This window comes from Xenopus laevis, chromosome 1L (genome assembly GCF_017654675.1).
Source record: "Xenopus laevis strain J_2021 chromosome 1L, Xenopus_laevis_v10.1, whole genome shotgun sequence".
NCBI lineage: Eukaryota > Metazoa > Chordata > Amphibia > Anura > Pipidae > Xenopus > Xenopus laevis.
Window position 1 is genome coordinate 110,518,908 of NC_054371.1, and position 12,064 is coordinate 110,530,971.

The 12,064-nt window shown below is 35.3% G+C and overlaps 1 protein-coding gene across 1 annotated transcript; it reads left to right on the forward strand.

Moving 5' to 3' along the window:
• The first annotated feature begins 867 nt into the window (after positions 1-867).
• On the forward strand, positions 868-10,738 carry angptl4.L (angiopoietin like 4 L homeolog). The gene is made up of 7 exons (XM_018255009.2): positions 868-1,429; positions 3,323-3,433; positions 3,619-3,724; positions 7,363-7,476; positions 8,266-8,361; positions 8,789-9,064; positions 9,484-10,738. Exons 1-7 carry the CDS (start codon positions 953-955, stop codon positions 9,663-9,665), a joined length of 1,362 nt encoding a protein of 453 aa, XP_018110498.1. The 5' UTR covers positions 868-952; the 3' UTR covers positions 9,666-10,738.
• Positions 10,739-12,064: the final 1,326 nt, after the last annotated feature.

Below are 12,064 nucleotides of genomic sequence, written 5' to 3' on the forward strand. Positions count from 1 at the left end.
GCTGGGGTAACACAAATGTTACATAGGAATCGAACAAAAATATTAGAATAGGAATACAGATATGGGATCCGTTATTTGGAAACCCATTATCCAGAAAGCTCCAAATTACGGAAAGGCTGTCTCCCATAGACTCCATTTTATCCAAATAATCCAAATTATAAAAATAATTTCCTTTCTGTAATAATAAAACAGTACCTTGTACTCGATCCACACTAATATATAATTAAATTATTTTCTAGTAGACTTAAGGTATGATGATCCAAATTACCAAAAGATCCGTTATCCGGAAAAACCCCAGGTCCTGAGCATTCTGGATAACAGGTCCCATATCTGCACTTCATCAGCATTAAGCATTTTAATGATGTAATAACTATTAGAACATTTTCTGTATATATATATATATATATATATATATATATATATATATATATATATATATATATATATATATATATATATATATATATATATAAATGCAAGAGGTCCTCTGCACTCAACCCATTATCAATATATTTAAGACAGACATTTTGTGCATACTGCTACTAAAAATGCCTTACCCTTTAAAAAAAAAATATATATATATATATCTATATATATCTATATATATATATATATAGATAGATAGATAGATAGATATATACATTAATCCAATGGAATAGGCTAAATACTATCTATTACCTAATGTATGCATGGGAAGCTTAATTTCCAAGCAGTTAAATGCAGAGTGTGGTAGACCAAAGAGCAGGAATTCTCTCTGAGTAGCTGACTGAAGACATTAGCTACTCCCACAGTCACACTCTCATTGAGAGAGTGATTCCTAACACTGGGAGGGCAGAGGGGAGGGGTTGGTAACATACAGTATATAAGGAAGGGTTCGTTAACAGAAAGCAGAAGCCTGAACTTGAGAAAGGCAGAAAGGTTGAAGGGGACAAAGTGAAGGAATTAGACTAAGATGAAGCTGTTATTTGCAAGTATAACTCTGAGCCTGCTAGTGCTGGGAGGCGAAAGCTGGGGATTCTCTTCAGAGAAGAAGGTGCAGTATGCCTCCTGGGACGAAGTGAATGTACTAGCTCATGGGTTGCTGCAGCTAGGTCATGGGCTCAAAGAACACGTGGACAAGACCAAGGGGCAGCTAAAAGAGATCACTGGCAAGCTAGTACAGCATAATGTGTCTCTGGTGGAGCTAAGCAGGCAAGCCAGGGAGGTGCGAGAGAGTGGGGAAGCCCTGAAGGGCAGGTTGCAGCAGCTGGAGGATAGGGACAAGCAGCTGTATGATGTGTCCCAGGGGCTGAAAGGAAAGGTGCAGGAGATCAGTACGGACAGGCAGATGCTGGACCACAGGCTGCAAAATTTAGAAGCCAAGATCCAGCTTCTGGAGCCAAGCAAAAGACAGAATCGCAGTGAAAAGGAGGACCTGCTGAGTATTCAGGTGAGCTATCAATATGGGGACTGTAACATGGCAGGGTGGAAGGCATCCCACAGCTGCACCAGTACAGTAAAATATTTCAACCAATCGGTGCTTGGCTATGGCAAGACGAAATTACTATATGAATGGAAATATCCGCTTGGTTGCTATAGGTTACTGTGCTTGATCACTTTTGCACTTCAACGTGTAAATGAGCACCTATGACTCTGCAAAACAGGGACATGCAAATGTAATCCCTCAAGATGGTGTTAAACTACATGGTGTATATAACAGTAGCCCACTGTGTATAGCACTGCTTGTTTTGTATGTTATTGATCTGATGATGCAATACATTTAAACACCCCCAGTGTTCTATAATCCTGTTTAAAAACATTCTGAACTTCATAGAGTTTATCCATTTATTGTTGTTACTTAATAAGGTAACCAATCCTTGTAAATCCTACTAATCTGCAAAACCCCATTAGCCACCTACTACTTCTTTTTCTCCATATAATCCAGTTGAGCCACTTACTGACAAATTATATTTAAACAAAACTAAGCTCCGCTCTCTTTCCTATTTTATAAATATTATATATATATATATATATATATATATATATATATATATATATATATATATATATATATATATATATATCTGATATATGTATCTGCTCACTGTATGCCACTTATAGTATAGGCATACTATGATAGTTCGTGCCAATACTGTTACTGTATATATATATATATATATATATATATATATATATATATATATATATATATATATATATATATATATATATATATATATTTATTTCTAAGCAAGGTATGCAGTAACAGTATTGGCACGAACTATCATAGTATGCCTATACTATAAGTGGCATACAGTGAGCAGCTGATCCTGAGACAGGTTCAATGGGAGATGTTTCCTGGAAAATGAAAAGCTGCCATTTCAAAGGGCAGGAACATGTTTACTGCTCTGTCCTTCATGCTTAATGGCAGTCTATTTTTTTTATCCTGTTTTTAAAAAGTCATCTGTTAATAAATATCTATTTGCATGTTTGCTAAACATTATTTTCCATAATCACCAGGCTCTACCTCCAAAGGGATTATACGTAGGGACTATAAATATGTTAGTAAATTTGTGTGCGAGTGCTCCCACATGTATCTCCCTCAGTAAATTATGCATATTTAATGCATAGCTATATGACATGCATATTATGTAATTATAATAAAATATATCCTAATAAATGGTGCTTATTAATGTCATTAGTTAAAATAATTGGTTATACACTTTATCACATCAATGAATTCCAAGTAACAAAGAGGCATTATAGCAAGGAAGCAGGTGTCCAAGAGTTATAATCCACCAAGCTAGTAGCACGTATATTATGCATGGACAGTAAAATGAATAATGTTTAGGTTCTTTATCTAGAATATACCTGCTATTCCTATTCCCAAATCAGAGGCTTTGGCAAGATGCAGGATGTATAGTAAAATCTCTGCGAATACTCAGCATCTCCCATCCTGCACGTACTGCATGTGCAGTGGGTGGTGATTTAAAACTCTCTTGTTTCACTGAACAAGGGGAGAGGAAGGGACTTGTGTAGTGTGAAATGTGCACACACACACTCATACATATATATATTGCTGAGTAATTCATGTGTACTTTACATATTCCTTGTACAAAGTATTTTGATTAATTATTTTATGAGACTCCTAGGTACCCTCAAAAGAATGTTTTGGTATTGTTACAAAGTTGCCATGAGTTTTGGACTTTGGATATTGGAAAGGGATTGGTTAGAGAGGGCAATACATAGCATCTAAAGGCCCAGGATGCCAAAGCAGATAATTGAATAACCAATATAACACCTTGTGCACTTTTTAATGATTGCGTTCTCTGTTCTATTGCAGACTCTAATGGAGATTCAGAGCAAGAGGATGGATGAGCTTTTAGAGAAGATTAAACTGCAGCAATACAAACTGGATAAACAAAACCTGCAGATTAAAAGCTTGCAAAATACAGTAAGTTTAACTTTTTATCATCATGTCATTTAATATCGCAGATAGAGAAGAAATATGCATGAAATTAGTTAGAAGGCAAATTATCTAATGGCAGCTGAACAGCTATTATAAACAGATATACAGAATGGATAAATAATTATATCTGTTTATAATAGCTAGTGGCTAACACGAAACATCTCTTACAGATTCAGAATAACAGACTTGAAACCCAGACATGGAGGAGGATGAATCTCAAAAAACCTGTTGAAGATGAAGCTCAGAGTAACAGTAGCATGGAAGATGGACAACATGGTAAGTAATGCTAATGCAAGGAAATTCTACTTTATAACGACTCCTTTTATTATTTACTTTTCATAATAATCATCACAGAATTTAGAAGCAGGTTAATACAACTTATCGTCCTGACAAGAAAATGGTGCACTGTTTCTTCCTCTGTATATGCTTTTAAATGCACTTGCCAATACTAAGGACACAAATCTAATAGCAAACACAGAAATCACTTGTGTAGCTAGACTGAACACTACCAAGAAACACTTTGCTTTCGTATATATAACTGTGATAGCAGTCAAAACATTCCTAGCCACAACATGTGCTCTCAGTCTCTTATTTAATCCTGGTGCAGGCTAGACGTGCTTATATAAATTTGAACTGTGGTTCATACAGTACCATACACAATTGCTCTAGTTTCCTTCCTGTTCTGGGTTATATACATCCACACATTACATTATGGACTTTTGCTGCCAAGTATTTCTGTAGGCCATCTAAATGTGATTCTCAGTTTGCAAACGTGCTTCTTTGTGGTGGTTTTGTCTTCTACTGTAGCTTATTCAGGAAACATAAAAACAGCTGAGCCTGTAACTATTTAAATTGCAAATGTATGTTCAGTGTGATATATTAACAACATACTGTGCCACTTATAGTGTTAGAAAATTGCTAGGCTACGAAAGAGCATGTACGTGTATAGGATAGCATTCCACTTCCAAAATATATTTTTAAAAATGGGCACCTTCTTAAAAAAAAGTTTTACAAGTCACCTTGACAATCAGTGATGTATAAAATCATTTTATATAATCATGGGACTTAAACATGATTTATAATCTTTTAATTTTATGAAATGGGTACATTATTATTTATGTATGTTCTTTAGTATAGCTAGTAGCACTTTATGTTACCTAGCTAAGCAGAGATCAGGTGCCACATTGCAGTAGTAAAAATCGTCTCCCTGAAACAATTCAAGGCTGTTACACCCATACTGTAAATAGCCCCTGTAAATAGGGTACAGCAAATAGCCCATTTGGTGCCAGCCCAGTGTATTAATGGAATGACCCTGTTTGAGTTGTCTTTTGCACCTGCATCCTGAGAACAGCCCTCTTCAATGTCATGTTAGTACAGTATGGAGCCTGTACAAAGCCCCTGTTGTTTGCATAAAAAACAGATGGGGATAAGGAGTCTTGGCTCAGAGCCGAGTGTGTGAAAGTTGAAGCCCTATTCCATGTAGGAGAGGGTTTAGCCACCTCCACAAGATGAAGTCTATGTGCCCTTAGCAGAAACCACTTGGAAAGCTTCCAACTGTGTGAAAGTTCAGTCCCTATAGGAGGAATAATAGGGTTTAGTTTCAATGGGATGAATGAAGTCAAAGGAAAGACTTAACCACCACAGTGCTGCTTATACTTATTTCATCAGCCTGCTTCCTACAATTGCAAATATACTCCAACAGCTGAGGAGCTTTGCAGCTGACACCATGTGTTATATATCTCCCTGACAAAGGGTTAGTGCCCAAAAAACACAAGTTACAGAATTACTGTATAAAAGGAAGAGCCTCCGGGAATCTCTAACGTGACAAACCATCATTTGTAAAGAATGATGCACAATAGACATATTTCCATGAAGTAGGGGAAAGTTCACATAACTGTGTGCGGAGGGATGTTCTTAATGCTCCGTATTATAGAAAATAAGGAGCAGCTTTTCAGAATTCCCCGTGTAACCTTTTCCCTACTTCTCACATTCCACAGCTGATGTAATTCTTTAGAATGCGTCACACTTACTGTTACACGAAGAATCATTTTAAGGGCGGTGGAGTAAGCAAACTAAAGCTTGAATGATTTAAATCTCTTGATACATAATTAAGCCATATTTTTTCATATTACTAATTATGGTTGTAATAGACTTTCAGAATACATTACTGAAATGTTTTTTGTTTAACAAATCTACATTTACAATTAACTAGAAGAAAAACATACTATGTAAAGAAATGTTGCTCATGTATTTACCCTGTTACACTTTAAAAAATGTAAAAACTTTCCAGGACTATGGACCTTTAAATCAGAGCTTCAGCTTAAAAAAATGAGCACACAGTAGAACACACAACTAGAAAGCATTGAACAAATGCATCGAAAATCAATCTATGCTTACAGATAAAAGTATGCGATATTTACAAATGCAGAGAAAGGATGATCTTTACATCCAATAATCCATGTAATTAAACTTTAAAGGAAAACTATACCCCCAAAATGAACACTTAAGCAACAGATAGTTCATATCATATTAAGTGGCATATTAAAGAATCTTACCAAACTGGAATATATATTTAAGTAAATATTGCCCTTTTACATCTCTTGCCTTGAGCCACCATTTCGTGATGGTCTCTGTGCTGTCTCAGAGATCACCTGACCAGAAATACTACAACTCTAACTGTAAAAGACACAACTCTGTCTGTTAATTGGCTCATGTGACCTAACATGTATGGTTTGTTGGTATGTTTGTGAGTACAGTGAGTCCTACGATCCCAGGGGGCGGCCCTTATTTTTTAAAATGGCAATTTTCTATTTATGATTACCCAATGGCACATACTACTAGAAAAGTATATTATTATGAAAATGGTTTATTTACATGAAGCAGGATTTTACATATGAGCTGTTTTATGCAATATCTTTTTATAGAGACCTACATTGTTTGGGGGGTATAGTTTTCCTTAAATGTATTTAAGAAGTGGAAATGGACGCTAGTAATGAGCAAAATATTACGCCCATTGGACTCCAATGGGTGAAAAAAATTGTTGCGCATCAAAAACAATTTGTCGCCCATTGACTTCAATGCATTTTGACTAATTTTCGCCGTTTTGCAAATTTTCTACAAAGCAAAACAGGTCGGATTTGCCCATCACTAGAATGGCTGACAAACGAAATGTAATAAAAGGGTAAAGTGTCCCTTTAAATTGTCTGCAGACTAAGTACTAAGGTGCATATTATCACAAATAGCTAAAATTGTAAACATGCAGGAGGCCAAGCCCCACATTCCTTAGCTAGATCAGGGAGGAGGGAGACTTTAGAATTAGGTGAAAGTTCATATTTACTACTCTCATTATAAAGAACTTATTGCACTTCAAGTATTCTGTATCCTACTAAGAAGGGGTATTAATCATATGAAGCGTTAGGTAGTTATTTATAGGTGTGCTTTTGATTTTGTTACATCTCCCCACCAGTTTTTCCTTGATCAGTTATCTACAGAAGTTAGTGCTCTACATTTGCATCACAAACTTTCATTTCTGCTTTACACAAGCTACAAATGCACTTTAATCTTTGCTGTTAAAATTGTGTCTTGCTGGCACATGCATGAGGCTGAGGGTAAAGTCCATAGGTAAAACTGATTTTTTTTTGTAACTTATTAAATAGCACAGGGTCAGGACAATGTCATGAACTATCAACCATAACAGAAGAACTGTGTGGGTAGTAAACAATGTTTTAAAGAGTCTATTCATTATTTACTTGGATATCTACATTACTGGTATAAAGCATTATCAGCTAATATGGCTTGAAATGATCAAGATACTAGTGTACATAGATGCCATATTGCCTTGCAGACCTTTTCTTGTACATTTTTTACTAATGTTTCTAGACAGCTTTTTTATGATATCTTCTTTTGCTTTTCAGTGTTCCCTTCTGACTGCCACCAAATCTTCCTGGAAGGAGAAAAGTCCAGCGGTATCTACTCAATACAGCCATCTGGGGCTCAGCCTTTTGAAGCCTACTGTGAAATGACATCAGGTGAGTGAATCTGTAGCCAGCTTGCACCCATATCTAATAGAAATTATTCAATAATGCACTTAGGAGATATTAGGCACGATGTATGATCCAGGTCTTGTAACCCACAGCAACAAATCTGATGTATGGCTTTATTCAGAAGCCCAATAAATTCTACTTTATGGTCGGATGCTGTGCGTTATTTGAAGTGGTGCAAACTTTGTGCATGTTTTAAATGAATGTCTTCTGCAATACATTCTATGATATTTCACAAGTCAGACATTCAATGTCATATTGGTTTACACCATTTGGATAATCATAGTAAACTCTATATATCTTTTTAGTAGGGGGGGTTACTAGATTTTTATTGTCATTGTCATTGCTTGGAGATGTAGATTTTTATAAAACAGAAGGCCATATAAAATATTTGGTGTCGAAAAGAGGTATTTTGTAGTAGTTTCATAGTTAATTTGGGTTGAAAAAAGAAAAAAGTCCACCAAGTTCAACCTCTCCAAATGAACCCCAGAGCACATATATATATAAATATATATACGCATACTTATAAAGACCTATCTACACACATATATAATTTTTTTTTTTTGACACCTATACTAAACTAACTGTAGATCCTAAGATAACGATAGCCTTGGATACTATGCTTACTATAACCTTGGATGTTATGCTTATAAACTTTAATGACGCATAGTTCCTCAAAATACAGTTACCAAGATATATCAGTAACCAAGGACAGAACAATAGGTTTTTTCCTGTAACTGAGATGACTAATGTACCATTGCTTTCTTCTTACAACAGATGCAGGGTGGACTGTTATACAGAGACGTACCGATGGCTCTGTTGATTTTGATCAGCTCTGGGAAGCCTACACAGATGGTTTTGGAAACCTTAATGGTGAGTAATAATTACTTTATTAACTTTGTTCTGCTATTCTCTTTGGTACAATGCTGTCTATAAAGCCCATATAATGAAAAAAGAAATGTACAGTAGTTATTTCTATAAAAGAGGGTTTGCAAGTTGTTTTTAACTGAAATTGTACCCCCTATCCATATGTGATACAAGGTACAAAGCTTGCTGAAGTAGAAAAACACCCAGCAACCTGTTTGCAGGTGTACTTTTATATTACATAACCTCATAAATTCATTAGGAATAATTCCACAACTCTATGGGTTACTGCCCCGGGGCAAGCATAGTGCCTTTATTACATATGGAGGTACTTTTGTGCTTTTTACCTAAGGCAAAAGGAGTGAATCCACTATTTACTTATTTCATGTAAAGTCATATTGATTAACTTAATTAACTGAATTTCTTGTGGTTGCAGGTGAGTTCTGGCTGGGACTAGAAAAGATGCACCAGATTTCTCAGCAGGGAGAGTATCTCCTTCACATTGATCTACAGGACTGGGAGAATAATGTCCAGCACATGGAAGCAAAGTTTCAACTGGCTGGTTCTAATAAAGCTTATGCTCTTCAGCTTCTTGGCCCAGTGACTGGGGAACTAGAAAATGCTTTAGGTGACTTTGAACAAGTACCATTCTCTACTCGTGACAGAGATCAAGACAAAAAATCCGATTTCAACTGCGCCAAACACCTTTCAGGTCAGATGAGTTCTTAAATATACAGTTTCATAAATACCAAGCAGACATTTATAATCTTTTAATGAATAGCAAACTAGGGCATACAGCCTACAGTGAATTATCCATTCATTGTCTACTATTGTATTAATCCTAGTTTAGCCTTAGTTCTGAGCTGCTTTCAGGAACATATTAATGAGACTTAAAATAAGCTGATTGTCTACAGTGCATGAGATAAAATCTGTTCAAAGCCACTGGTGTTATAATTCGTCGATGCTCAGTCATTGATGAATAAAAGCAGCTTGAAGCTTCAGTCTTACCCTTTCTGTAGGCTGTAAAACTGATGTTGTAATGTATACAAGTTTTCATCATGATCATGGTTAAATGTAGATATTTACAATGTATTGGAACTGCAACTAACCATGATTTTTCTCTGCTTACAGGAGGATGGTGGTTTAACTCATGTGGCTATTCTAACCTAAATGGGAAATATTTCCTCTCAGTACCCAAAGCAAGACATGAGAGGAAACAGGGGATATTCTGGAAGACCTGGAAGGGCCGATACTACCCCCTGAAGTCTACCTCTATCAAAATCTGTCCTTTGGATGTAGATCTATCGGTGTGAATGCTGATCTTCTGAAAGCAAACAAAACAAAAACTGTCTAAAACTGTTGATCATCACCAATAGGGTGTTTGTATTGCTGACAGTTGTCCACGGTTATCACGTAGTGTGGAATACTATGAGCTGGTCAGCTGTATACTTGTTGAAAGCTTTGAACAGCTAGTAACATTAGACTAGTGAACAGTAGAAAGATTAAAGTTACTGAGGGGCAGCACTTACGTTTTTATTGTGCCCAGAGTACAATTACATTTTATTTTTCAAATTTTACTTTTGCTTTCTGTTTACAGTTTCTACATCTATTATATGCCAAAATGTATTGCTACAAGTTCTTAATAGAGTTTTTTGTTTTTGTGGGATCAAAATGTAGACTGCATGTGTGCTATCCTACTGCACCCAACTTTGGCCTGAGAGATACATTTGTAAATCAGGTAGTGATTAGAATGATACAGAATATTGCACTAATTATATTGTTTATTGTTTATTACACATTAAAGGTGATACTATAAATAGAAAATGGAGGGTTCCAGATAAAATAAAAATACTCTGCAATATACTGCAGATATGAGGGGGCAATGCTCATTCCATTATCTTCAACTGCAGACAGGTACAATAGGTCAGGAGACTATAGGTCAATAAGCTGTCCATCTTCTGTTAGGTGGCTAAACACTGATGCATAGAAAATGCAAAAAAAAGTCTTTGCTTGTTATAGTTGTTGATTTGGGAGATTTCTGGTAAAAAAACAAATCTTTGCTAAATTAGTTTAATTTAATTCAGTGTGTACAAAATAAAGTTCTTGCAGGTTTATGCAAAGATACTACACTTAACATCTTATAGCCTGAAAAAAGGTTCATATATTCCAGTCATATTGACTGATTTACAACGATGACCAAAAACGTTGAACAATGTAAATATTTTGTGTTTTTTATGCAATCTGTTGAGAAATGTGTCTGTATATTTAAATAATTGTAATTTATAAAAAAAAAAAGTATTCAAAGTTTCAATTTAACATTTTTGTATTGGTTCGTTTTTCTCTGGTTATTGAATAAACATTCAAAAGCCCAGCTTTTTGAACAAGACAAAGCATCTGTGTTATTATCTGTTACTATGGAGAGATAGCAAGAGAACAGGTGAAGGGGTGGATAATTAACATTTCTTAGTGATAAAAGTAAATGTAACAAAGACAGCTATTTTAAAGGGACAGTGTTCCTCATTTGTATGTAGAAACACTTATAAGGTTCATTTATAAAGGTTCTTATAAAGGTTCATTTATATGAGCGGAAGCAGCCACTATTGTTTTAATTCCAATATTGATTATTGTTTTGATGAGTATTTAAGGAAAAACTTTAGAATGGTTTCCACATAGCAGTCCAAGTAATAACTTCTGATCAAGTTATCTGTCAGATATTTTTCATAGGAGGCAATATTCACACAAAACATTTATTATTTTCTATATAACTGATATATGTGTAGGTATGTATTTATACAGTACCACAAATTTTGCTATAAAAGGCATAAAAAGAAACACAGTAACACGGTATAGTTATAAAATTTTGAAAGAAAATAAATAAATAAATCTATACTTTAGTACTTAGGTGTTTCAAAACATGTTTGGTATGAGGTTCCTGTCCCAAAGAACTTAAATGCTACTGATAATTTGATAAAACTGCCTCTAGAACTTTAAGAGCCAAATTTCTATTCTTCAAACCAGATATTTCTCTTACTCATGTAGACAGTAGTTGCACTAAACTAGTTGTCCCACCACACTCATCTTGGTTCGCACTGGAGGCAATCGCAGATGGAGACCGCAGACCCAAATGTGCAAATATAACAATTATTTTTTCATGCAGGTTATGAAACACAAACAACAATGAAATGTATAAACACCTAATAGAGGTACTCAGAGTGGAGTTAGAATAGACCTCTGTCTCTTTCTAATACGAATGGCAACTGGGTGGATGACTATCCGCATTCGTCAAGAACAAGAGTGCAGAATGATAAAATCGGTCACATCCACTGAGAGTTAAAATGATAGATCTGAAAGGGTCAGATTGCCTGTTGTATGGTTGCTTTTATGATATGTGGATCTGAGAACTCTAGAGGATTTGAACTGCACATTGGACATGCACTGGCACATTGAATAGATCAAAGTCTGCTATGAATATTCTTTCCATCCACTCCTTTGATTGCTAATGATTTATAGCCTTATAAATAATTTTTAATTATTATGTACAAAGTTACTGCTGAATTTAGCTATAAATTGTCATGACCAGGAAGAAAGCATGGCTTTGTCTGAGAAGGCTAATAACAACCTTCTTTCTTTCTGAGTTTGATATATAGCAGTTGTGTTTAGAGAAAATGTTTAATTATTTCTTTACCTTTGCTAGTGAGTTAAAGACTAGAGA

Bases quoted from the DNA above. Each gene is read 5' to 3' on its own strand.
- angptl4.L (XM_018255009.2), top strand. From the start codon at position 953: ATGAAGCTGTTATTTGCAAGTATAACTCTGAGCCTGCTAGTGCTGGGA. The intron at 1,430-3,322 runs GTGAGCTATCAA...GTTCTATTGCAG, and splicing joins AGGACCTGCTGAGTATTCAG to ACTCTAATGGAGATTCAGAG. The intron at 3,725-7,362 runs GTAAGTAATGCT...TTTGCTTTTCAG, and splicing joins CATGGAAGATGGACAACATG to TGTTCCCTTCTGACTGCCAC.